This window comes from Motacilla alba, chromosome 7, assembly GCF_015832195.1.
Source record: "Motacilla alba alba isolate MOTALB_02 chromosome 7, Motacilla_alba_V1.0_pri, whole genome shotgun sequence".
NCBI lineage: Eukaryota > Metazoa > Chordata > Aves > Passeriformes > Motacillidae > Motacilla > Motacilla alba.
The window spans coordinates 30,456,304-30,482,773 of record NC_052022.1 but is presented as its reverse complement, the minus strand read 5'-3'; the positions used below and the strand labels follow the sequence as shown (position 1 = coordinate 30,482,773).

At 43.0% G+C, this 26,470-nt stretch overlaps 1 protein-coding gene across 4 annotated transcripts; it reads left to right on the top strand.

Moving 5' to 3' along the window:
• NAB1 (NGFI-A binding protein 1) lies at nucleotides 1–26,182 on the top strand. 4 transcript variants are annotated; one of them, XM_038142949.1, is made up of 9 exons: nucleotides 153–282; nucleotides 2,610–2,777; nucleotides 5,473–6,303; nucleotides 11,776–11,909; nucleotides 12,893–12,944; nucleotides 18,451–18,561; nucleotides 20,879–21,020; nucleotides 22,246–22,395; nucleotides 23,504–26,182. In XM_038142949.1, exons 3-9 carry the CDS (start codon nucleotides 5,488–5,490, stop codon nucleotides 23,593–23,595), a joined length of 1,497 nt encoding a protein of 498 aa, XP_037998877.1. In that variant the 5' UTR covers nucleotides 153–282; nucleotides 2,610–2,777; nucleotides 5,473–5,487; the 3' UTR covers nucleotides 23,596–26,182. The 4 variants fall into 4 exon arrangements, with proteins under 4 accessions (XP_037998876.1, XP_037998875.1, XP_037998877.1 ...); XM_038142948.1 differs by lacking the exon at nucleotides 2,610–2,777 and having other exon boundaries at nucleotides 1–282; nucleotides 22,246–22,371; XM_038142947.1 differs by lacking the exon at nucleotides 2,610–2,777 and having other exon boundaries at nucleotides 1–282.
• The last annotated feature ends 288 nt before the right edge of the window (nucleotides 26,183–26,470 follow it).

Here is a 26,470-nt window from a genome sequence, read left to right as displayed (position 1 = left end):
TCCCTCCCTGCCGCCCGCTCGGCCCCCGCGCACGGCGAAGGCGCGGCCGCGACGAGGCGAGGTGCGGCGGGGCGGCCGCGCGGCCCCCCGGCAGTGGCGGCGGCGGCGGCGGCGAGGCGGTGGCGGGGACGGGGACAGGCTCGCCCACCCGCCCCGTCGATGGGAAAGGAGGAGCCTGGGCGGGGGGGGGCGCGGGCAGGAACTTCGGCGGGGCTGAGTCTGCGGCCCCGGGACGGCACCGAGGGGAGCCCCGGGCAGCCGGCGGCGGCGGCCAACTGCAGAGTACGTGCGGGGCGGCCGGGGGGGCGCGGGCTGCGCGGCCCCGGCGCCGCGGGGCACGGCCGGAAGGAGCGGGCGGGTCGTGCGTGGGTGATTCCCGGAGAAATCCGGCGCGGGGGGGACGGGGGAGTGGGAGGAAAGTGCAGAAGCGTCCCCGCCGTGTGCGCCGCGGGGCGGGGGCGGCGGGCGGGACGGCGCGGCCGGGCCGGGCGGAGGCGGCGCCCCGGCGGCGGCCGCTCCGGCGGGGTCCCGGGCAGGGGCGGCGGGGCAGCGGCCGCCCCCCGGGCGCCGCGGGACCGCGCCTCTCCCCGGCGCGGACGGGAGGGGTTGTGCGGGCGCGGGGCAGCCCCGACGGAGAAGGCGCCCCGGGAAGGTTCCTGTCACCGGGCTCGGCGGCCGCGAACTTCGAGCGGGGTGTGCGGCTGCCCGTCCGTGCCCGCCGCGGGGGTTTCCTTGCCGGGAGCCGCATCCCTCGGTGCGGGACCCTGCTCTGGAGGTATTTGTGCGCTCGTCTCGTCCTTACGCGATGGGTGTTTTTGCGCGTTTCAAGTTTCTCATTAGTTGAGGCGAGGTACGGGTTTGTACGTAAACGCGGAGCTCACTCATCGGCTGTATTTTGGCACATCTCAGAGCTAGACAAGACTATTTAATTTGCGAAGTCTCTCTTCTGCAGCTACGTGTAATTTTCTCCTCCTGCTAAAAGTCCTTTGGAAACGCTGCAGAAATGTAATGAATATGCAAAGCAGCCAGCTCTCAAACCCAAACCCAGTTTGTCTTCTGAGACTTTTCAAAACGCCCAAAGTGATCAAGATACATTATGAAATAATCACTTTTGCCTAAAATACAGGGATGTGATGTTTCACACTTTCTCCTTGTATTCCTAATTTAATTGGTGACAGCTCAATTAGAATTCACCTGAAATAAAATCTCTACAATCGGCTCGAGTTGCTCGGTTGCTTTTACTTCCCGTGCAGCCTTAAAAAGCAGGAAAGCTGCTCAGGAAACCCTTGTCCCATGCGCACATCCCGCAGCTCCCGAGTTTTCCTTCTCCCGGTGCTTCACCCACATCCACCACCTGCCTACTTCAGCCGCGCATCCTCCTGCCACCTCCGGGAAGTGTGCGGCTCCGAGCTCGGAGCGGGCACGGCGGGGAAGGAACCGGTGTTTTCCCGTGCTTGGAGATGCTGAGCGGGGCTGCCGCTGCCCCGCTGGCTTGTTCGAGGGAGCAGGAGTAGGTTGTGATTCCTGCGCTAGCTGTTTACAAATATTTAAGAGCGCTCTGCGGTGTCTCTGTGGTTTTTGTTTTCCTTTTTCCCAGGAGTTATGTTTGTGGTCAGAGTTAAGGTGACAGCCAGCGTTTGGAGAGGAGGGCATGGCGTGTGGGGTGATGGGCTGTGGATGTGAATGAGGTAATGTGGAAAATCAGAATGCATGGCTGTGGGTTGCAAAGGCTGAGTGAAAATCTAACTTGTGATTTCCTGGTTCTCCTTTGGCTATAACCGTATGCAGCCTCGTGTTTATTTTAAACAGCTTTGTCTGCTGTGGGGAGTTTTCTGTCTTCTTTGTTCTATATGTGAAAACATAAGAGATGGCTGCTCTTCCCTTTGTGTTCTGACACTTCTCGCTGGTATGGACAGTGAGCAAAGAAGAGGGAGAAGTAGCGGCTGAGGTGCCGTGGCTGTGTTCATTTATTCCTGCAGACCTCCCCGTGCCAGCTTTGCATTCCAGCCTCTTGCTGGAGAGAGGGTTTGCAGTTGTGTTAGATGTACCTGCTCACTCCTGAGGCAGCAGATCGTTCTGGCTGGCTTCTTAGGATTTGTCAGAGGACATGACCAGGCTGTTACTCCTGAACCAGGTTGGTTTGGGATCACAGATTAGACAGCCTAAGACTTATCGAGTAGGCTGCACAAGAGGAGGATCACACAGGGTGCCCCAGGCTCTTATCCAAGATGCTCTTCCTGGTGAGCAGACACAAGTGTCCTGGCTGTGAGCTCTCCCTGTGTCTTCTCATTGTGTAACCTCTTCTCGTGCTCACCCTTTGCCCCAAAAGCACAGTCCCCAGTGCACTATGAAGCGAGAACAGTGGTGGAAAGCAGTATTTCAGGTCTCTTAGATACAGCTTAAAGGTCACCTGAAAGATGTGGGGCGCTGAGACTTGAGTGGGTGTGCTAAGGCTTTGCGTAGCCGGCCGGGTGAGCAGAGCCAGCAGCGGCAGCGCCAGGTGTCCTTTGGGTTCACGGTCTCCTCGGGCTCAGGCAGTGCTGTGCTGCTTTCTCAGCAGTCCTTGCTTGTTGCTTGTCCTCTTCCTAAGCCTCGTCTTACTCCTGCAGGTGGACTAGCGTAGCTGCTTGCCGGGCTTTGTAGGCTGGGAGCGGGGCCGCAGCAGGGACCGGAGCGCTCGTGTCTGGAGAAGCAGCGTAGCTGGGAGAGGCCGTCTCGGAAAGGGCAGGGAGCCTTCCCCTTGGTACAGTTTAGAAATAACTTGGGATGGCTTCGAGGTGAGTGCTGGAGGAACTCTGTTTAATGCAAGGAGAAAAGAGGTTAAAAGGAGGAGTGTTCGAAAATACCTTCTCTGCAGAAATCGGTAGCGGTCGTACGTGGAAAAATTGCTCAGCCCTCTCAGGAGTTACTGTACTGAATTTGAAAAACAGAATGGGTCTTTAAAGTACGAAACAAAGGGATTTCAGCCTCGCTTTAAATGCAAATCTCAACGCTGTCTGAACCATGGACTCTCTGCTGGTGCCTCCATAGTACATATTAATCCACTTTTATCTGTCATGAGGAGATTTGTTGATTAGAAGCCTCTAGGTAAAGGCTGCTCGTGGACTGGTGCTGCTCTTCCAGCCTGTGGGCTGGAAAAATGAGTTCAGTTCCATGGCTTGCCTGGAGCTCTTGGGCTGTGTGTAATTTCACTGCCACCGTCCTCCCAAGATTCAATTTAGTTCTCTGCACAAAGTCCATTTATGTAGATTTATGTAGATTTTGTGCTAAGATGAATAACCTTCAGAGGAAATGGGCCTTTTTTTAAAGTTATATAAGTTAATTTGTGGCATTGATGGTGAAAAGTCAGCATCATTTGAAATGGGAGGGTAGGAGTAGTTTACTGGAATGCTACTAAACCATAAGCTGTTAATTTTGGTTATCTCAACCAATTTTGTTAAGAATGGGAGGATTTTTCTAAGAAATTCAGTGAAATAATGACACTTTTTAAAATAGTGAATTCTGTGCCCTGTAAAGGGTTACCTTTAAGTGATTTTCTTCTTTTTTTTTTTTTTTTTGGTTTCTTGTATCCTTGAGTGTTGACAGTACTTGGTTGATATCCTGCAGTTAACTATTCTTTCTGCAAGCCGAACTGTGTTTCTGAAATAATGTAGCTCTTAAATATTTACAGTTTCACCCTGAGTTCCAAAGTGTGTAGTTTATTAGCTCTTAAGCTCACCAGCAGCTCCTTGAGGTAGCTGTTTGAATCTAAACTGCTATTACTGCCCTTCTGCTTTACACATACTGGCACACATACCAGGAATGGTACGTTCAGCTGGTGGTTTGGGGGTTTTGAATGTTTTGAGTCTTTTTTTTTTTTTTTCCCCTGGGCTTCATCTCTCTTCTTGAAGAGACTGACTGTCGGTATCCTGTTGCTGCCACATACATTTCTGGGACGTTTCTGTTGGCCTCCTGATTTTATTTTCCTCTAGTAGAGTTAAATCAGAATTTTGCAGCAAAAGCCTGGTCTTCCAGATGCCTCCTGAATAGAAGTTGAGCTCTGCTTGTTTTATCTATATGTTTGACTTGCTGAAGAAAAGCTTATATTGCAAAAGAACCACAAAAATACCCAAACCATTTTTTACAATGTTTTTCATGTTTTACAATATGCAAAAGCACATACTATAAAAATAATTTCTGTCTGACTTTTACTTTTGATAACCAATCTCCCAATGCCCCATAGCAAACATATTTGCTTGCATTGCAGTTTTGGAGGAAGGGGAGTTGCACAGTATTAAAATACTTTTTCCCCAGTGTGTGCAAATCTTTCTGTAGGTGTTGTTTTTTAGGTTTTTTCAAGTGTTTTTTCAAGTCCAGTGTGGTAGCAGAGCCAGAGCAATGTTAGCAGACCTGCTCAGTGTTTTAGTTCTGTTACTTTCTCAACCAACTATAAATTACATGCTTTAGACCTTATTGATTGGTGGTTTAGTGTAATACTGGAAATTATCTGCTTGTTTCTGTGAAAGCCACCATAGAGTGAAGAGGTGTGTGTGTGTGAGATCCTAGAATTCTCTGAGGAGTTTATTAGTTGTGCTATAACTGGATAAGGGGTTTATGAAGTTGAAACTTGTGCACGTGTTTTTTCCTGCCGCTGTAAGGGCTGAACACCACAGAGATCTGTGTGTTGGGAGCCTTTAAGCACGATGGCTGTATTGCTGAGTGGTATTTAATGTCTCAAGTGTCAATGACAGGCTGCCTTGTTAGCAAATGAAACGGGCAGGTGAATTCAAAGTAAGGTTTTTAAACTATATGTGTTGGAGTCCATCAGTGGTTTAGCTTTGTCTGCAGCTCTTGCTGCCATAATTAAGATCAGCAGAGGCATTAGATCCTTTTTATGTGGAACAGGTAAAACCGAAGACATACTTGGTTCTTAAACACTTTTAGTGACCCAACTTCATTAATCCTCTGGGGTTCTGTGAAGCACTTTTCTTCTTTGTTTTCCTTTTACAGTCCTTCACACTTTCTAAGGGGGGAAAATGATGCGACAATTAAGAAGAAATGAAACTGATGAGATTTTTTTTCTTCAGGGAATCGAGTATTCTGTAATTCTTCAGAATGTGTTTTGTGATCATTTTGATCTTAAGATATAAAAGAGAATCTAGTAGAATCTGTGAGCGATATCGGCTGACATTCTTGGGAACAAACATGAAGTAGGAATGTTGAAAACAAGCTGGCTTCGTGTTTGAATCATGTCTTTTGTAGGTGCATCACAACTATCTGCTGATTTGGTTTCTTTCAAAAATGTTTCCATTAAGTTAACAAGTCAAAAAATAAAGCTTTTGCCCCTTATTCATTTCTGTGGGTGTTCTTGTAATGAGAGAAAGAAATGCCGTCCTCTGAGTTGACAGCCTTGTGGAAAGCTGGGTGGCGGGACAGTACGTCTGGGTGTCGGCGCTTCGGTGCTCATCTTCTCTCTGTTCTTACTGTTTGCAGGTTCTGTCGTCCGTGATGGCGTCAGCTCTGCCCAGAACCCTTGGAGAACTGCAGCTGTATCGAATACTACAAAAAGCAAATCTCTTATTCTACTTTGATGCCTTCATTCAGCAGGGTGGTGACGATGTCCAGCAGCTCTGTGAAGCCGGTGAAGAGGAGTTTTTGGAGATAATGGCTCTCGTAGGCATGGCTAGCAAGCCACTTCATGTCCGACGGCTGCAGAAGGCTTTGAGGGACTGGGTCACAAACCCTGGCCTTTTTAACCAGCCTCTCACCTCCTTACCAGTCAGCAGCATTCCGATATATAAGCTGCCAGAAGGGTCTCCTGCGTGGCTGGGGATATCCTGCAGCAGTTACGAGAGGAACAGCAGCACCAGAGAGCCTCACCTGAAGATTCCGAAATGTGCTGCCACGACATGCGTGCAGAGCGTGGGCACGAGCAAATCTGATGTGGGGAGCTTATCACTGCAGAGCAGCAGTGAGCCCAGACTCTGGCAAGGACACCACACCACAGAGAGCGAGCACAGCCTTTCCCCGGCGGACCTTGGCTCTCCAGCCTCACCAAAGGAAAACAGCGAGACCCTGGATGCCGCTGCTGCTCTGTCGGTTGCTGAATGTGTAGAACGTATGGTTCCCTCCCTGCCCAAAAGTGACTCCAATGAAGTCAAGGAGTTACTGAAAACAAATAAGAAACTGGCAAAGATGATTGGTCACATCTTTGAGATGAGTGACGATGACCCTCACAAAGAGGAGGAGATCAGGAAGTACAGTGCAATATATGGCAGATTTGACTCGAAAAGAAAGGATGGCAAGCATCTCACCCTCCACGAGGTAAAACAGCTTGAGTGGAGCTGGGCTTCCTCCCCTATTCCTACACCTTTGACATGATGTGTTTACAGGGTACACTTCTTGCATGGGTACTTCTTGCTGAGTGATGAGAGCTGTGTGCCTGAAAGTTGTGCGTTGAGTGCTGTAGGCAGTCCTGGCCTGACATGGAAATCTCAGGTGCAGCACAGGTCTCCTTTTGTGGGTGGGGGTGTGTGTGTGCTCACATGGTGATTTGGTGTCACCGCACTGCTCGCTCGCTGGTGTGGCCTGTCAGAGAGAAGGTTTAGAGAGTTTGGCACCAAAATACCAACCAGCATCACCCTGAGCATGGCCATGGGGATTCTAAGGATTTGGTACATTCTTAAAGATGGTCTGTCATGGTATTTCCTCGCAGCTTTGAGAGTAGGCTTGTTTGGAAGATCAGTAGCTAAAATTCCTTGTGTCTGATGTGATTACTACCCTCTGCTGTCTTCCCTCACCTCAAGACTCCTCTCTGTTGCTTGTGCACTTGAGATGAAAAGGATTCTGTGAGCAAGGTCCCTACACCCCGTGGCATGGATTTTTTTTGTTTGTTTGTTTGTTTGAATTGGGATGAAGCTCAATTACACGACCTGTGGGCTTATTTTGGGCATAGTGACCTTAAGCCTGTCAAGTGAGGTGCGGACTGCGTGAGGAGGAAAGGAAAGGATGTCTCCAGCATTGATGGGTGGTTGTAATCTGAATGTTTGTCTTTTCATCCCTGAGTAGCGTCTCTTCCCTCTTGTCTTTGAAAGTTCCTGTGGGCCTCCCTTGCTCCTCTTGTGGCATTCCTGAGGCTCACACTGCATGTGTTGTAACGCAATAGGTGTGTCTGTGTGGGGAGTCGTTTCCTAGTGCCAAAGTACTGTACAAGAGGAGAACAAACATTAATTCAGAGCTCTGCCAAAACACTGTTGATACGAATGCTGCATCAGCATTTTCACAGTTAACAGTGATTGCAAAATTTCAGTTGGATTTAAAATTTGGCATGTAAGGCTTAGCTCCCAAAAGCAAAGGCAGTGTTTATGTTACAGGAGTGCCAAAAAAACTGTACTGGCTTTAGCCTTTTTTCGCTTCAAGAAGAAGTTTTGTAGGTGTGTGATCCATAGCATAAGACTGAGTTCTCTTTATGTTTCTGAGTAGAAGGGCAGAAGGAAACAAGGCGTATTTCTTTACATTTTTGTTTACATATTTACATTTATAAGGCGACTGCACATCACCGGCAGTGACTTGACAAGGGCTTTTACTGCAGACTGGGGAGACACTTCCACAGTAGTCAGCCACATTCCTACCACACAGTTCTAGTTGTGCAGCCTACACTTACGTGCTCTGTGGCTTTATGTCAAACACTTAGAATCTATGAATTCATCCACTGTACAAGATGAGATCTCATCTTACTCCCCTGACCTTGTGGAAGTCTCCCTTGTAAAAGAACAAGTTGTGTATGAGATGGAGGCAGGATTTGAAAGGATTAATTGTGTAGATGCCCTGTATACATGGCTGCAGATTCAGGATTCCGAGAAAGAGGGTTCTCCTCACCTGGGGATGGAGGCAGTCAAGGTGTACAACAACGTGTGGCTGTGTGCTTTCACAGCCTCTCTGGGGGGTAGCGACTGCAGAAAATGCTCTGAAATCTGGGCAGACTACTTGCAGGATAATTTTCTGGCATCCAGCAGTGTACTGGAAGGTGGGCTCCAGGGGCACCTTTTGTGTAGGCTCAGGAGTGGCTCTGCAAAACTGGGGGGATGAACCCTGGGGTAGGAATTGAAGGAGCGGGATAGCAAGGAACTGGAAGAAAGGACAGCTGCTCTGCCTTGTTCATTTTTTTTAGTATTGCACTACAGATCTTTACTACATCATTGTAAAACCACGTTTAAAAATGGAATGAGAGCATGGTTTGGCTTTAGGAAATATTTCTATCGCTCTTGTGATTAAGGGCACAAGATCAAAGGAGTCTGTGGTTGACTTATGCCTCACTTACGCATGTGGGGCCTCGCTGAACTTGATGGGAACTGCACACATGCAAGCAAGAAGAATTTGCTCATAATTAGTTTACTGTTGGCTAAAAGAGGCTGGATTTCACTAAGTTTTGCCTTGAATGGTTTTGTCTTCGTTGTCTGTTTAAGGCAGAAAATAAATAGCAGCAATGAGACCAATTTTTTTTTGTTTAGAATCTGCTAAACCAGAGTTTGCCTTTCATAAACTCAGCCTCAGTTTTGGTTCTGATGGCTTAAGGAATTTGCTGCTGAGAAAGAAGGACCTTAAACAACCAGGGAGGTAAGATTCTGCAGGTCCAGAGACTGTTTTTCTGCACGTGTTAATACATTCCAGAGCTGTCATTCTGCCTCACAGTTCAAGGTTTCTCCTTGCAGCTGGTAAGGAGCAGCTGAATAAACTTTGCTATGAATTTAGGAAGCTTAAGTAATGGTTAGCTTTGTAATGTAAAGATTAAACTATCTCTGGCTGCTCAAGCAGAGGGGAGTTGGATGCAAATTAAGATCAAACATGGTAGAATTATTAGTGGTGAATTAGTGAGAACATTTTGTTTCAAAATGAGCACTGAAGTGTCTCAGAAGGCTGGAGCAGCCATTAGAGGCCTGTGAGAGCTGCAGACACTGGGCTGGTTTGGAAGTGTGTGTTCCTGGTAGGAGTATTTGCATAAAGCATTAATCTGACATAAAATCTTCCGAAGGTGTTCCAAAACTAATAAAACATGCTGTCCTTAATCCATCCCATTGTTTCAGTATACACAGCTTTTCAAACAGAGAGAGCACTTAATGTTTAAAGTTGGACTGGAGGAGGGATGAGTACAAGGCATGCCCCTGAACTCGGTGATCCCTGCAAAATTGAGTCAAGCTTGTAATTTGCATTTTCATATTTCAGTCTTTGTCTCAGTACCTATAAAAGGCAAAAAAAAAAATCTAGTTCAGTGGAATTAGAAAAACAAGCAATGAATTTTGTCTAGCTTGGTTTCTTCCTTTTCTTTTGCTGACTCACCAAAACAGTATGGCTTGGTATTTAATTATGTGGTTTCTAGTGGAGGAGTCTGTGAACCCCATCAGATGGAGATATACCCATCCCTCTCCTGTATGGTTCTGTGCTGCTCCATATCCTTAAGGCTTCCAGCAAAGAGATTCTTTATTTTTAGGCATGCAATGCTTTGTATCTGCAGTATTATGCCTCCTGAAAAGGCAGAAAGCCATGATGCACTTCAATTCAGTAAGTCTGAATGTGACCTGAAAGAGAAACCAGGAAAAACAAGCAAATAAACATTTGGCTTTTCTCACATATTAGGATAAACAGCATTTGCCTACAACTACCCAAAGCATTTTCAGTCATTTCAGCTCTTTGCAACCTTTCAACACTTGGAGGGATAAAAAATATCTCAAATTATTTTGTAAGCATTAGCTGTATTATTCATCCTTGGCAAAGTAATAGCTATCAGTGTTAGAGAAATTAATGTCTGCTTTGGATGGTAATTATTTTAATCGGTGTTGTACTAATCTTATATTTTGTATCTTTTTCCCCATTGTGCTTTTTTCTGGAAAGATAGACATTGTGGAACAGCTGCTCTTGTCGAAGTATAAAAAACAAACAAAACAGTTTGGTTTTTTAGTACCTTTTATTGTACAAACATGGTAACCTGTTCCTGCCCTTGTACATCTGATCTCTGTGAGATTTGGAGTTTTTGTCTGTACAGAGACTAAAGGATCAGGCAACGTATCTAGTTCACCTGTTAAAAACAAGTTTGTGCTCTGATTGACATTTAGGTGCCATAGGAAGTGCCCTACTGAGATCAGAGGCTTTTAGGCTAAACACAGGAAAAATTGCTTCTGAAATATTAGGAGCAGCAGTTCTGTGTGAGGTTTTACTAGAAATACTGCACAGGCCTCTGAGAGAAGAATCTCAGCTCTTCTTAATACACGTTTTTTGTTTTCTCAGTCTTCCTGAAGAATGGGTGTTGTGTTGGGCAAAAGAAATTTTTGATAGTTTGGATGCCACCAAGCCCCATGGCGAAGGACAGCGTGGCTGTGTGTTGTTCATGTCCTGTGATAGCTTCCATCCTTCAGGGATGGAGCGTGCAGCGATCCAGGGGAGCTGCTGGTTTCATTCCCTGGTGACCCTGCAGTGTGGCAGACAGCAGGGTGAGGAGGGGAGTTCTTTCCATCTCCCAAGGGACACCCTGCCAGTGCAGAGCTGCTGGTCTGCGGGAGCAGCGGGTTTGGTGTCTGAGGTCACACGTGTGCTGTGCTGCCTGCGCGGCTGCTCCCGCTGCTGCCCGGTGCAGGGTCGGGGATGGCACGTCTCCATCCATCGTGGATGTGCCGACTGTGCTGTGCAAACCAAGCTGCTCCGCAGTATTCACCAGCCTGGGACAGGTACAGGTGATACTGTTGACAGTAGCTCCAGAGCAGCTGTGCTCCTTTGCCAGAAGCCACGCCTGTTCAAAGCAGCTTAATTTCTAAAAGTAAAATGGTAGAAAGAGCTGTGATCACTTGGTGAAAACACCTGTAGTATTCTGTTGGCCTTTTGCTGTTATGCCTCATTACACGTTCTGGCTGCTCTTCAGCTCAGGAAAAAGTAAGAAAGCCTTTTCAAGCCCTGCTTGCTGTGGAAGGAGCTTGGAATAGCCTGTCCAGCATCTTGATTTGTGTCTCATGGCATTAATAATGTTATGTCCGTACTGCTGACCACAGGCTTCTAGGACAGCAGTATTTTTAAGCTGATACGATTCATGACAGTATCACAACTTCCTATAGGCTTCTGAAGAGCATTGCAAAACCATTTTGAGCCTCAATTTCAGGCTTTTCCTCCCCCCTTCACTTCTTTATGAATCTTTTGCCAACAGCAGAGGCACTAGAAATGTGTCCTGGCAGGCTCAGGAAAACATCCTTGAAACAAGTTACATTTGATTCATGTCTGAAGATAGTCTTCACAAACACGAGGGTGAGAAACATAGCTAAAAAAAGTTTAATCGTTTCTTAAACCATCACCTTCTACAGAATTTATTCTGCATTCACAAGGGAAAGCCATCTGTACCCACACTGTCAGGGTGGTTGTTTTTTTTTTTTTTTCCCCCAAGTCCTGGGCATATTGCATTTATAAAAATAGTATTCCCTGTAAGCCAGGCTTTGGGAGCCAAACACTGTGAACGTTCAGAGCTACTGTTTTATACTGAGATTTAATTAGTGCTGGGATGAAGCAAAAGCAGTGCACATTGAGACAGTCTTACAATAATGTTTTACTTTATGAACCAACTACATTCATATCTTTCCTCTTCCCAAAGAGGTCACCTGGTTTAGTAAGTAAACTGAAGAAACCCTCCAGGCTTTAGTGTACAACTATAGGTAATTTTACTTGCAATCAAAATTCTTTATTATTTCAGAAGAGGTATTTTTACAAGCACGGTTGGTAAAAGTGTGCAAATTCCTGAGTGTCTGTGTGTTTGACTTGCAGCTCACAGTTAATGAAGCAGCTGCCCAGCTGTGTGTGAAAGACAATGCCTTGCTGACCAGGAGGGATGAGCTCTTCGCACTGGCCCGGCAGATCTCTCGGGAGGTCACCTACAAGTACACCTACAGGACCACCAAGTAAGGCTTTCATTAGCTCAGAGGGTCTTTGCTTTTGGGGAACTAAGCAAGCTGATAGCGTTTCTTCTGAAGCACTAGAGACACTGTCTTCTGAGGAAAGGAGGGAAAGGCAGTCTTTGAGTCCTGAAGCTTATAAATTGGTAAGATTCAGCTGTCTTGAATTACCTTTTTATCTGCTCTCTAGTTCTCCAAATATTTTGAGGATAGTGCGTATTAAGAGGCATCTGAGAGGCTGGTATTTCAAGCATTTGAGGCATTAGTGTGTTTTGAGGTTAATGTAAATTGGCAGAGTAGCCAGAGATGCTCAATGCATCGATTTCCTTTTTCCCATACACAGATTTGGCTTGTCAGCCAAAAAGATAAGGTCACGGGGAGTGGCTTACAAGCTTCCTTTAAAGGAACTGAAGCTGGATCCTAATTTCAGTTGTTACTGTTCTGTCAAATGAACTGTTGTTATGAAATGGTGACAACGGCTTAACAGCTTTTAAATATAATTAAAACCTTAGAATTAGTAAGTATGATTGAATATCTTGTTACTTTCCTTAGATTTTTAAATGCTGATTCCCTTGATTGTAATGTAATATCCTTTCAAAATACATTTCGCTACCCTTCTAGAAAGTTTTCTCTTGCTCCCCTTTCTTCCATAGAGATTCATATAAATACACAACCATCCTGGATAAGCAGTGCCAAGGGCATTTCTGTAATTCTCTGTGCTTTCCTTCCTCTTGGAAGGAAGAATCCATGAGTGGAAGGAAGGAAGAATCCCTGAATGTTTTGGTGCTTCTGAAAACAACACAAAATACTTGTGTTCCTCTATACTTGAATGTCTTTTGCTGTCATGTCAAAGTGAACTTGGAGGCTTTTTTTGTGCATCTCGCTTGCTCTTCCCTGATCTGTTTCTTTTTCCTTGACTCCTTTTCATTATTATTGGTGATCAGGGTTAATGTGCTGTTCACTGATCATGTATATGTCTTCTCTTGTAGATCTAAATGTGGAGAAAGGGATGAGCTGTCACCAAAGAGAATCAAGATAGAGGTACAGTAATGTGACTTCTGTATTTTGACCTGTGTGTGCTGAAATTCAGTTTTGTTTTGAAGGGATCTGTCTTAAAGAAATTTGTCAGAAAAACATTTGATAGACAGTTGATGAGTATGAGAGAGAGAGAGGGTGGGAAAACATCACCAGTGTCTCTGCAAATGTAAGTGCTTGATGGAGAAACCTCTAGGAGCAGGGGTAAAGAGTAGGATTTGTTTAATGGTAAAGATGCTCTCAGTGTTTTGCACTCAGAGTGAGTAGGAGGGGAGGAATGGGACTGACTGACTTCCTGTGGTGGAATAAGCTCAAGCACTGTAGGAGATGTCTCCCCATAAGGCCTGCTGCTTTTCAGTCAGCATGAGGTGAGGTTTGCCTAATTCACTAGAGTCAGCTGTTGATCATGTACCAACATAGAGAGTTCTGGATAAGGACTGGTGGCAGAATATTAACCATCTCTGACTGAGCCATAAATTAGGACACAGATCATATTGAAATAAAAGCTGTGTATCTCAACACAAAAGGTTGTGCCTGTAGATACTAAATTACAGCTTTTTGTAATGAGTTTTGTGTCAAATGCATGTATACATGGCTCATGTATACACTTGCACAAGATGTTGCTTAGGGAGATGCTGGGAATTTCTTGTTAAGAGTGCAGGAGCAGCATGTATGTAGTTTACCTTTTTCTGTAGTTACCACTGCTAGAAGGTAAATTTGAGGCCTTCTAGAAGTAAAATGTACATATATATACATATATATATACATATATATATACATATATATATATACCTCATAAGAATAGCAGATCTTTCTTTATAATTTGTATTTTAAACAAATTACTGTTTCACTGTTACGTGGGTATCTAATTTATCCTTAGCATTGTGGGTGTTTTTTATTGTATTATCTACTCAAAAAGGTGTAGGTTAAATGTGTGTTAGAATTTGAGCTAGATTTGTATGTGACACAGATAGGTGATGTATTCTCTAACTGTAGAGGAAGATTGCAATGCATTCTGAAATGTGTTTCTCATATGCAATGCATTATGTGATAAAGGATGCACTGTATGTGGTAAGCTTTCATTTTTTTTCTGTACTGCAATGCTTTCACCTGTACAAAGGCTTTTCCTGTGAGGCAAACCCTGGTGAGAGCAGTTAGTTTTCAAAAGGCAGTTTTGAACAGCTGTAGAAGAGTTCATCTTATTTATGAAGTTCCATCAGTCCATATACAGTTGTTGATTTGAGTTTATGTAGTGCAAAATACACACGTGCAATGAGGATTCACTGGTACCTTTGATAAGTCAGCAATGTCATTTATGTGTGTCAGGATTTGCTTTTGACCTCTGCTTATTCTTTGATCCACATAAAAGAGCAGGGAGAAGCTGCATTAAAGTATTTTATCCAGCTTCACCTTTATCAGCCTTGACCACCATGTTGCAGGATGGATGCTTGAGTGTTTTGTTCAGTCCAGCCCTAATTCGTAAGAGCTGATGGGGAGCTGCCACTCCTCTGCTTGAAGTTGTATTTCAATGACTTGGATTTCAGCATTACAAAGTTTTTCCTTCATTCACTAATAATTGATGATGAGCAAGTGTCTAAAATGACACACTGCAAGGGAGGTGCTGTTTTTTACAGGATCTTCATTGAAAGAAAGCATAAAATAAAACCCTGAAAAATACAAGCTGAAACTCAAGGTTTTCTGGAGAGCAGGAAATCTGGACAGCCTTAGGGAATGTGTATTCTCCTATTTTCTGCATGGTGAAATCTTAAGAGGCTGGAAGGCCTGATTCTTTTATACCCTTTATAGTTCAATAATTCTGAAAAAGGATATTTACTTGGTTCTTGTTTTATCTAAAATTACCAGTTATATTTCAAAATGCTTGTGACAATTTCATGTCCTAATTGTACAAATGACTATTTCAGAAATAAGTCATTTTTCCGAAACAAGAAATTGAAAATTAAATTGAATTAAATCTTCAGTCTGATAGCGTAGCATTATTAATTTTGAAATTACCCATATTGTTATTAGTAGAAGTATCTTTTTTCCTCACAACTTTGGGAGTGTTCTAAGGAGGAGTAAAGCATTATTTCAGTGCATTTTAGATTTGAGGTATGCTGTAAATTTTGGGCTTTACTTCAATGAAATGTAAAAAAGATGCAGTATGACATAGTAGATCACTGCTGTTTTGAGTTTCTGGTACTTGCATTTTTTAAAAAAAAAGTAAAAAGGCCTTTTTTTAGTAATATGTTCAGGGATTTTTTTTTTTGTTATGTTTTGGTTTGAGTTTTTTTTGGAAAGGTGAAAGTAAAAAGGAAAATGGTAGCAAATGCAGATTTTTCCTTCTGTTCTGGGTAAAAATTCCTTACACTGTTTTTGGAGTTGTAATGCTTCATAGTGGATCTGTTTGCTCAGTGTCATGAAAATACAGAAAGGACCTGAGCATGGAGTATATTTTTTGTTGTAATAACTAGCTCTTTTCTGGTTTTCTTTTTCCTTTTTTTTTTTTTTTTTTTTTTTTTTGAGAAGAGTCATTTTGCCTTTCTGTTTTAAGGCTGAACTCTGTATTTTGATTCACCATTCCTTTAACTGTTAGTCATTAATGTCTCTGTGAAGCGTGGCCTAAAATTACTAGGGCTTCAATTTGGAAAGACTTCACAGCCTGTTTGCATAGTGTAAAAGATTACTTAAAAAAAAGATGAGTTAATTTCCTGAAATATAATAACACTTAAAAAAGCCTCCAGAGAGGCTCTGAAGGTCATCCTTGAGCAGAGCCAGCAGAGCTGTGTGTGCAAGCTGCAGCACTGTCAATCTGCAGCCACATTGTAAATTTATCCTTTTCATGAATATGAAACTCGCACAAGCATTACAAAGAAACAATGTGCCATGAATTACATCAAATTACCTGTAAAAGCCTTTCTCTTCCCCTGTGAGCTCTCCCCCTCTTATTCATTGAGTGGGTGGGTGAGCTGTGGGAGTGAAGTGTAAAGAGGAGAAGGGAAAAAAAATTCCAGGCAAATGACAGACTAAAGGTGTGGAGGGAGCAAAAAAAGGAGGGGAGTGGATTGGTATTTGGGGGCAGACTATAAAAAAGGGGTTGTAGTTCCTAAATTCGCTCTGGACAAAGAGTAGGACAGGCGAATAGGGGTGGAAATGACACATCCTCCTGCAGAGCAAGGATCAGTCCTGCTTAGGTGTTGTGTGGCGGGGCACCCCTTATTTTGTCATCTTCTGTGACTCAGTGCCGGCACCACTCAAAGCAGTGAGCTGTTGTTGCACCAGCTTAGAAAGCAAAGCAAGTCACTGGTACATCAGGCAGAAGTGGAGGAAGAGGCTCCTCATCACTGTTGGGGTTGACAAAGTTCCCCTTCAGAGTCTGCATGAACAGCCAAGAGAGGAAAAAAGGAGAGTTTTTAAAAATATTCTTGCTGTCTGTCGTCTGAAGAAATTATTTTGTGTGTCTGTGTCTCCCCATTCATCTGAACAAGAAGGGTGGGAAGAGCTTTCAAAAACTCATTTCCCGAAGCTCAGTGGGAGTCAGGGGCACAGGCAGGGAGACCTGAGCGGAGGCTGCAAGGAAGCATCTTCCCTTGGTGCCAGTATGGGTGGAAGAAGAGCAGAGAAAAGCCCCACCTCCACTATTTCTGAGAAGGCTGAAAAGAAAACCAAAGTGTGGGATTTGTTGTTTTTTTTCACAAAAACAGCAAAAGCAGTAGAAGGTACTGTTTTCATAGGAAAAATGTCATTAGAGGGAGCGAAAAAGCACATGTGGGACTGGGAACATCTGCTGCACAAAACCGCTTGGAAAACAACTAAGCAGCAGCATGGCAAAACAAAAATGCTGCAGTGCATGCAGGAGGACCTCCAGGCCACCATGGGGCAGAGCAGGTTGGTGCTTGGTCCAGCGTGCTCCTCATCCCACGGGGCATCGGGGACAGGCAGCAGTGGGAAGGGCTCTGGGAAGGTGATCCAGAAGGTGTCATCCTCCAGGAGTTACCTGCCTGGCTGATGGGGGGGCTGACACAGCAGCAGGCAGCCAGAGCCACCTTTGGGAAACAGCCTGGTTTGGTACAGGCAAGTGATCACAAATGTGTTGTGAAGAACTGTGTTACCTGTTGTGTTGCAAAAGTAGGATCCTGAGTGATAGGGTTTTGTTTGTTCAGCTTCTCATCTTCCTACACACAATCATTCTCGTCTCCCAAACAGATTCAGGTCTTGACTATAGAAGTGGTCAGTGCTCATGGAAATGTGCAAAGCCTTTGTTCCTAGCTTAGGCTTGAGGCTTTGTGGCAGTTAACCTGGCTATGAAATTTTGCATAGCTTTTGTGTTTATTTGTTCTGTGAAGGAGTGTGTTGGGTGTTTAAAAGCCATATGCAGCATTCTGACAGATTTTAAGGTGTTTCCCTGAGCATAAAGAATAGGTTTAATGGCATTACATTGCACTGAGGTCCTGGCCATCTGCCTTGGGTCAGACCCCTGCTCTGCCGGTCAGTGGGCAGCCTGCCAGTGGAGGGAACCTCGTAGTCATTCCCCTGTGTTGTTTCTGAAAGATCGCTTCTATTTTCCTTGGGCTGTAACCCTTTTGTCCATCTATTGTTGAAAATGTAATTATTGACGTGTATGTGTCTTTGGGATCTACAGGGCAGATATAGCTAAGTGTGTTTTTGAGACCAAGGTCTGTAGAACCTCAGTGACAGATGCCATTGTTCTCAGGTGTGGGTCTGTCTTAAGATCTCTGGCTTCCTCTCACATTTTAACAGAGCTACCTATACTGTGCTTTTGTAAACATTTCTAGATGTTCCTCTAGTGCACATGAGCTTTCCTTTTATAATATCAAGATAGATAAACCCCTCACCCCTTATTTTGAACCTTTGCTTCAATGATTATTTTAATGGAGTCTGGCAGGCTTTCACAGGAGCTTTATTTGCTTTATTGGTACATATGCAAGCTGCAGAAGAGATTTGCATGTCATAAGAATTTCAGAATGGAAGAATTATTGAATCATGCTTTCTCATAGTCTGTAAATTTTCCTCTGTACTTCTGAAATGGTGATATTTCATTCTGTGATACAAGTGTAGGTTCTGTGTGAAATATGTGGAATTTCAGGAGGCTTTTCTCAGTTTCACAAGGTTAGTATATATCCTTGCCTACATATAAACTTGATTCCTGAAAAGAGACAGAAACCATAGGCCTAAATCTGCCTGTCAAGGCTGAATGTAAACTAGTTCATTGTGAGTAACAAGGGTAGTCTGGATTCACCTGAAACTTGAAAGAGATGAGATTTTCTGTGCCATATTAGGTATATAGCAGTTGCTGTCAAGGGGCTGTGTGTGTTTTATGCACAAACTTAATTTAAGTGGATAGCACAAACATGTAAATTGCAGTCCAGGATTTTCACAGAAGTTCAGGAACGTGATTTTTGGTTGTTTTTTTTTTTCTTCTAAGTGTACAGAGAAGTTAAAGAAAAGACAGTAATATATTCCTCTTGGTTTGGTTTCTTTTTATGCTCAATAGGATGGTTATCCTGATTTCCAGGACACAGTCCAGACGCTCTATCAGCAAGACAAAATGCCACTTGCTTTGGCTAAAGGAAAGAGTGAAGACCCAACAGCTCTTAATTCCCAGGTAAACCAACTACACTACATTGTGAATGATACAGGCTGTGTCTTTGTACATTGGTTTTGATGGTGTTGTTTTGATGACTAAATTAATTCCCATCAGTTTTAAAAGGCTACCTAGCTTAGCTGTGATTGCATCACTCTTAATTTGGGTTTACCTCCCGAAACTGTTCTGTCACAGTACTACAGCTTTGCCCTTTTTAGTTCCAAGGAGGTAAGATGGAACATAGTAGGCTTGAAAATCTGTGGTTGCCTGTTGGGAGCAAGTAGGGTAGTATTGGTACAGTCTGTGCTGTGTTACTTGCGTTACCCGCTATAAATGGAAAGCTCAAGTTTCTGAGTCGAGAGGAATAGAGTAGGCGATCTTGGAGTCCTCTCTGCTGACATGTCTTACAAGAAGAAAGGCCAGCGTGTTTAGGAAATAAGCAAACCTCTGGATCTGAGAGGATAAATTGGCTTCCTAAACAGCACCTAGCCTGGTGGAAGTGCAGTGTTCTTGAGCAGACAGAAAACTTTGTATAAATGAAGACAGGTTGCCAATTTTTTCTTTGTCTTTCCTGTAGTGAATTCCAGTCTCGAGGCAAAATACCCATCTCCTACTGCCAGTACTTGCCAAGGAGGGATTTCATGCTAAGTTGCAACAATTTTGTTTTGTATAGCTGATTTGGGCAAATGTAATCACCAAATTTGCACGTAAGATTACATTTAGGAGTTACCTTCCTGTTTACTGAGAATGGATGTGTTACCCTATCATTTACCTTCTTCTATTGCAAAGTAGTGCTCGGTCATACAAATCTGGGATACATCAAATGCAGTTACAGCACGTGTTCTGATGTCACAGAATAATTACATGAGGTTGTTTTGTATATGCTTTAAAGTTTTTGTTGGTCACTGCCACATAACAATGGACTACAGATTTAATTCAAGCTTAAATGTGTCTGCAACTGTGCAGGTTTTTTTGTGGTGATCAGAAGCATAATTGAAGTTTAAAATTCTGGTTTTCTCCCAAGCAAACAACAAAGATGGCATGAGTGAGAAATGTTTTCTTCTTTTTAAAAATTACTGTGTAGTTCGAAAGTCGGTAACAGGAGTGACAAAGTTAAACCACACTTGTAAGTAAACTGTTGAAAATAGTTTCTCTTTTTACCTTCCTCCCAAGACAGGGCTGGAGCTATCAGTGTTCTTCTGCAGACCCTGATGAGCTCTGAGCCAGAGTATGTAAATACTGGCCATGCCATTGCCCTGCTGTCAGGGTCACTATGGTGCTGGAGAAACCCAGGTTTTGCTGGTCTGTTAGGCTGTCATTGTACATGTTCAAATTATTGAACTATGCTGAGCAAGCAGCCTTTTGTGGGAAGTCAGGGCTTTCAGCATCTCCCATGAGAAGTGAAATGCTCTGCAATGAATAGACCTCTGCAGCAGTTGACACAATTACAGCATTACCTGAAAGAGAAATCAATTTTTCCTATCAATTATACGTGTTAAGTTCCTGTACTTTCTGTTCTTATGTTCATTGTGGCTCTTCTAAATCAACTTTCTTGACTTGTGATGTTCTTCTTATTTTTGCAAGATGCTTATTTACATTCTCTCAAGAACAAGATTATAGTGAAAGTTAGAATTCTCTTGGCATTAAAGTCAATGACAAACATTCAGACGCCATTTCCTCCCACGTTGCACTGGATTGTTTAGCTCCACTCTCTAGAGGTGTATAGGTCTTGTTCTTCTTCTAGACAGACATTTCACACCTTTATCCCCCACAAACATACTGTCATCCTACACTTTCAGAATGGCAGATTTTTAAGCTTGTGTAGCGCTGTTTCCTAAAATAAAGATTCCAAGATGTCTGGTGAAATCTTGGCATAAGTTTTTAGCAGATGTTGCCATTGCTTTTGGAATACTTTCTGGAATACTTTGTGAAGGCATATATTTGAACAGAGCTAACTGGATAATTAAGACATTCTTTTTTGCTTTTCCTGAGGTTCTCTTCACGTAACCTGCAGTCCTGAAGTGCAGGAAGTGATTTTTTTGTGTTTTTGAAGAACAGAATTTAATGTTGCATTTCTGGGTAGATAAACTACAACAGCTTGCATTTTAAGTATTCGTGAGTGACTCAGATGTACATTATGAAAATCTCTATGGGTGCAAAAATATTTTGTTTGCTTCATAGTTTTGAAGAAACCGTAAAACACACATCTGTACATATGAGTCAACAAAAACCACTATCTAGGCTGTTAGTCTTTTCATCTGATCCTGTTTTTCCCCCTGTGTTTTGACTTGCTCTATGTATGTATATTGAGAGAAATCTTTTTTTGTTTCAATCGCAGTCGGAAAAGGTGATGGCAAAACAGATGGAGTTTCTCTGCAACCAGGCAGCGTTAGAGAGACGTCTTTCCACAGGGTGTTACAGGCAGAACTCGGAAGAGCACAGCCCCAATGGCATGTCATTAGATAATGCTGATGGACAAGGTATGGTAGCTCCCATAGCTCCCAGGCACACGCTGCTGCCAGCAGAGACATTTGATGTTATGCAACCTCTGTCAGTGGTGGTGTTTATCTCATACAGAACCCTGAGCACTGAATGGACAAGACAAGATCTCTCTCTGCCCTGAAGTGCTTACAGTGTAAATAATGCAATCAGATGCACGCTCAGGTTCTGTTCTGTTCCTGTTGTGCATCTGGGCAAACTGCTTTCCCCAGGGATAATGTGGGGAGGGCAGGAGGTTGGGTGCACTGCTGTTGTTGAGAGCAGGACTTTGCTCTATCTTTATCCTCAGTTTTGAAAACAGAGCAGTGTTGCATTTCATTTGTGTTCTTGCTTTGAAAAATTGAAAATAAAGGAGGTAATATAGTTGGTACCCTATTTTGTTTACCTGTTTGTGCAGTCTAGGAACAAAACCTGAGGGGCTGGCTATGTAAATTACTTAGCACTAAGCATGTTCTAATGATGTTCTTAGTGGCTTGTTATTCTTCAAAAAGCTTACAGTTCTGTGGTTCTCTTTGATTTACCAACTGGCTATTCCTTGTCTTGAATTAATTTTAGGAGTGTTTGTTTTGCTTGAGCATTTCTGTTTAGATCACTTTTTTTACTGTTGTGAATTGAGACAAAATGTTGCAAACAAGAAGTACAACCCGAAGTTCTTGTGTCTGTTTTCTAAATGCTAGTTTTTCTAAGGGGGTTGAAAAGAAGCAGTAGAGGGACAGCTAAGGGAATCAATACAAGTAAGTGTTAAAAACCAAATTTTCATTTGTTTGAATTGGTCAAGCAATAAGGTACAGAAGTAATCATGAAGAATAGGTATGTGGATCCAGCTTTCCTTGGGCCCAGCAAGCTTCTCTATGCCATTTATCCATTGTGCAGGGAAATTGGAAATTTTTTGGATCTCAGAGGGATTGTGCAGTGGGAGAAGAAATTTTTTGGAAGAAATCTCAAGAGGATTATTGAGCAGAATAAAGGGTTTTTTAATTTTATTTTTTTTTTGTCTGGCTGAGTGTCCCTTCCTAGTAGTGCCTGTCAAGTAGTCTGCTGAGCAATATATTTACATAAGCCCTGTTTTGCTAGAAAACTTCCCTGAGCAGCTGGAATCTAGGATGCATTTCTGCTGATAGAATTAACATGTGTTTAAGTCTCTATCTGTTTTTTCGTACTGATTTTCTTTTAATGCATCAATGTTTCACTGTGAACAACTTGCAGGTGAAAGACCGCTGAACCTCCGGATGTCCAACCTGCCAAGCAGACAGATGCAGCACATTTCACTCGATGGAGAGCAGCACGTTGGGAAATCTCTGTGCAGTGACTTGATCCGGCTTTACCCCAGTGGTGAGGCAAAGTCCCAGTCCTCGGGTTAGTGCTGCCCCTGAGAAATCACCCACCATTCCTTGTTTTCTGTGATGCCTCTGAGTGAAGCAGCCAGGAAGGCAGGCTGGCATGCATTGTGTGTAACCATGCCATCAAGGCTTTGGAGAAAACTCCCAAGAGGATTATTACTTGCTAATCTAGAGTCAGATTGAATATTATTTGGGAAAAGTTTAGGGGATGCAGTAGCTGGAATCAGATAATCAAGTCCTGGCATGTGTCTGTCCTTGGCATTGACCCAAATAACTGCTATTAAATACTTAAACTGCATCACAGTGACAGCAACATGATTATTGCATGGCTTCATTCTGTATGATAGAATCAGGCTTTTTATAAAGAAGATGTCTTTATTCTGATTTATAAGGACCTAGCACTGGTTCTCTGCTGTGAACTGCATGTCATGCAGTAAGTCTTTTGCACCTGGGTTTCTCGTTCACTGACCTCTGCTCACTGCCAGTCTTGTCGTTTACCTCTGGCATTGGGAGAAACCCACTCTAAGATTGACAGAAGAGAGCAAAAAACCTTTGTGAAATCTCTGTGGGTGATTTCAGTGTAAGACTCAGTGCACTGAGATAAAGCCAGGAGTTCTTGAGACTCTTGCAACTTGAGGAGCAATAATAAAATCCCACCTGAGCTTGAGAGATGCAGTGGGAAGGAGGTTATTGGAAAGACAAGATGCAAAAGTAGTTGTTTTGAAAACCAGGCAGAATCTTGTCTTTTTCACTTTGGGATACTGCAATCTTGGCTCACCTCTTTTGCAGATTGTCCCAATCCCAGTGCTAATTCACTTAGTGAAATCTCTAGTTGGGGATTTTACCTGTTCTCTCTCAAAATGCAAGTGCAGCGTGGATCTCCATTAGCCCCTGCTGCCAGAGGGGTTGAAGTGAATCTGTGATGCTTCCTCTGTCATCACTGCAGTGTAACTGAGGTGGTTCTAACCCAGCTGGGTTAAAGACCAGGAGGAGGAGGCAGAATTTATTGCTTCAACTGTTGGTATTTGTGGTGGTTCTTGGACCTTTTTGTTGATTTAAGAACAAAATATATTTGTTTCCAAACAGTGTTTTAACATCTTTCTTTCTTTCTTTTCTCAATGCAGAAGGCCTTGGTATATTAAAGGATTTTCCTCATTCAGCTTTTAACAACATTGAAAGGAAGGTCATAAAAACAGAACCTGAAGACACAAGATAGTCATTCTGCTCTGGAAAACAGTGTCATAGTAAAGAATGAAACTTCACGAGAGAAAAAAAACCAGCCTTAATAACCAGTGTTGCCTCATTCAAATAAGAGATTTCAATAGCCAAAGCCTAAGAACTGGTACAGTAATCTGTGGAAACAGGAAAGCAAGAGACACTGCAATTAAAACAGTAATACAGGTGGATAAACATTCCTGTAAAAGTGGTTTTATAACGTGGGAAGATTCACAAATTAATATTGTGCGTCTTCATTATTTAAGAATGTATTATGTATTTGTATAACTTATCAAAGTAAATCTAGATGTCGGGACGTGTATTGAGTCCAGTAGATGTGGCTACAGTTCATTTTACTTGAAATTTCAATGTCTACTTTCAGTGTACCTAGCGTAGATATGGTTGTTAAACATTTGAATTAAAAATCATTGGAGAATTAGGAATGCAAACCTCGTGACACAATTAACAGCAAGTTTGCAACAATATTTGTAGAAAAAGGAAAATGCATACAATATTTTCATGGTTTAAAATGTTATGTGGATATAGCATTTGATAGACCTAGACCCTGATTCTGTATCATAGCAGATGTACTTGACACTTAACTATCGCTACATCACTTCCAATGGTTCCAGCAGCCTTTGTGTAACACACTCACAGCATAATTCCTACACACAGCTCAGGAGTGTGGGAAATGCCAGTTAGAGGATGGAAGAGTCCGTATGATTGGCTCCCATTTCCTCGGGAAAAAAACTGGGGATTGATGTACCATACAATTACTAAATTTCATTTGGTAGGAAACTCGAGAGACCAAGTAGTATGGACAGAGCTGCAAAAATTGTCATTCTGACCATTATAACTTCTTGGACTTCTCTGTGGATCTTAAAAAAAAAAAAAAAAAAAAGGCATCCCAAGTGTGGCAGCAAAGATGAGAGACGATGCAGGATTTATGCATCGGTGTAAAAGGTTGCACTTGATATCCAGAAACCATAATATTTTTTGGAGGAGAGAAAGGAGTTTTCTTCAGCACATAACTCTTTACTAAGTGCTGTCCAGCCCACATGATTCTATGAATATACTGTATACTGCATACAGTATGCCAATACGTTTCCTTATGTATGTGATTAATTAACATCTGTATTCTTTATTTATTTGACAGTTTTTATTTTTTGTACATGTTCACTTTTGAAGATGTCATTTTCTCTAAGGAGGAGTAGTTGGCATATAACTTTGGAATTTACCATGGTGTGTTTGTGTGCATCCATCTTTCCTCTGTGCTGCTCTGCAGTCAGGACAGTTATATGCCTCCATTTCCGAACACAGTTTGTGCTTACGATGTGTTCTGGAGGGGAAAGGGAGAGCTGAAGAAAGTGAGTTAACCATGTCAGAGGGTAAACTTCCCTATTCAGGTGTGCACTTCATGTCTGCAGTTTGCTCTGTGTCCTAGGTGTGTTTTAACAAACCAGTCAGTCTGTGTTGTACTGAAACGCTCAGCAAAATGTGAGCTGAAATGTCTACACTGCAGTCTCTTATCACTGTAAACATATCTAATTATTTTATCACTTGATTTGTGGAACAAAGCTTTATAGTAGAAACACCAGTAAAACAACTTTTTATACTATTAAAATGTTTGGTTTTTTTTAAAAAAAATGTTTCTTGAACTGTATGGTACTGTTTCACTTACTGAAGTATCTTACTTTAAGCAATGGAGTTCGCAGCTTTGCTGTTTAGACATAAGAGATTGAATGTGTAGTTATATTTCCTCTTTCCTGTCGTGTGAGTTAGTAGCACGGATGTTTCTTCAGTTTGTAACATTAACCAGTGCCCTGGTTAGTACCTGAGTAGTTTTCCTGAGAGGTGTATGGAACTTGTTAAAGGACAGTTTAAGGTTTGAACTGTACAGCTTGAGCCATAGAAGGTACCAAGCAGCAAACCTTTAGAGATGCAGGAAACATTTGGTTTTCTCCAACATCTGACACCATCAAAAGTTGTGTGTGGGTCACAGAAGAAGCTCTTAAGCTTGCTGGTCTCTTCAGTTAATTTGAGAGGAAGGAAGAAGAACTTGCTAAACAGCACGCTGTTTCAGTTGAGTCCAGAATTTATTTTGTAAACACTAATGTATTAAATTTGCTATAAATTAAAGTCTATAACAGTTATATTTTTGAGTTGTAAATACAGTACTTTGTGTCACGACCAGTTGGTTATCTCCAGAATGATATTTCAGTTTATAGTCCAACAGGCCATTTCAGTCTCAATAAGCTGGAAGCAATTTTTTTTACTGGTTTGCAGCTGTATGATTTTTATTTTTTTTTTATCCTGGGGTGGGGGAGGTGGGAGGTACATTCCAAGATTGCACATACGCTTGGTAATAGCAAATACTCAAGCATTGGTCTTTCCATGACAAAGGTCTTGGTGGACTGCATCCTGGCCAGCCTCTGGAGTTGCAGGTAAAGGCTTGCCCTCGTCTGCTCGGGAAGGCTTGCTAGATCCAGGGTACTCTGGATCAAAGGCCAGCCCTGCAAATGATGCCTGTTTTATTCACATGTTTATATTGTTGCTTACAAAATAAAATTCACCGTGAGAACTCTTTAGTTTCCCCAGGGTTTGTCCTTTTTGGTTTTTTTTTAACTGTGTTTTCTACAAGAAGATGTTAATTTGGGGGGGGGTAGGGGAGGAGGGAGTACCTCGAACTGCAGCTGTCAGTGGAGGAAACCTTTTCCTGCTCTTGTGGTTGAATCCTCATTTAAGGGTGGCCTCATTATGTGCACAGCCTGCAGGGCTCAGTGGGCCCAGGCAGGAGGGAGGAACTAAAGCCTGGGCAGGGTCTGCAGCGCTGAGGTGCCGAGTTCCCACCTCCTGCGCTCCTGCTTTTGCGTGTG

Coding starts and splice junctions, on each gene's coding strand:
- NAB1 (XM_038142947.1), top strand. CDS start 160: ATGGGAAAGGAGGAGCCTGGGCGGGGGGGGGCGCGGGCAGGAACTTCG. Junction 21,021..22,245: donor AGATAATGCTGATGGACAAG/GTATGGTAGCTC, acceptor AACAACTTGCAG/GTGAAAGACCGCTGAACCTC. Junction 22,396..23,503: donor GGCAAAGTCCCAGTCCTCGG/GTTAGTGCTGCC, acceptor TTCTCAATGCAG/AAGGCCTTGGTATATTAAAG.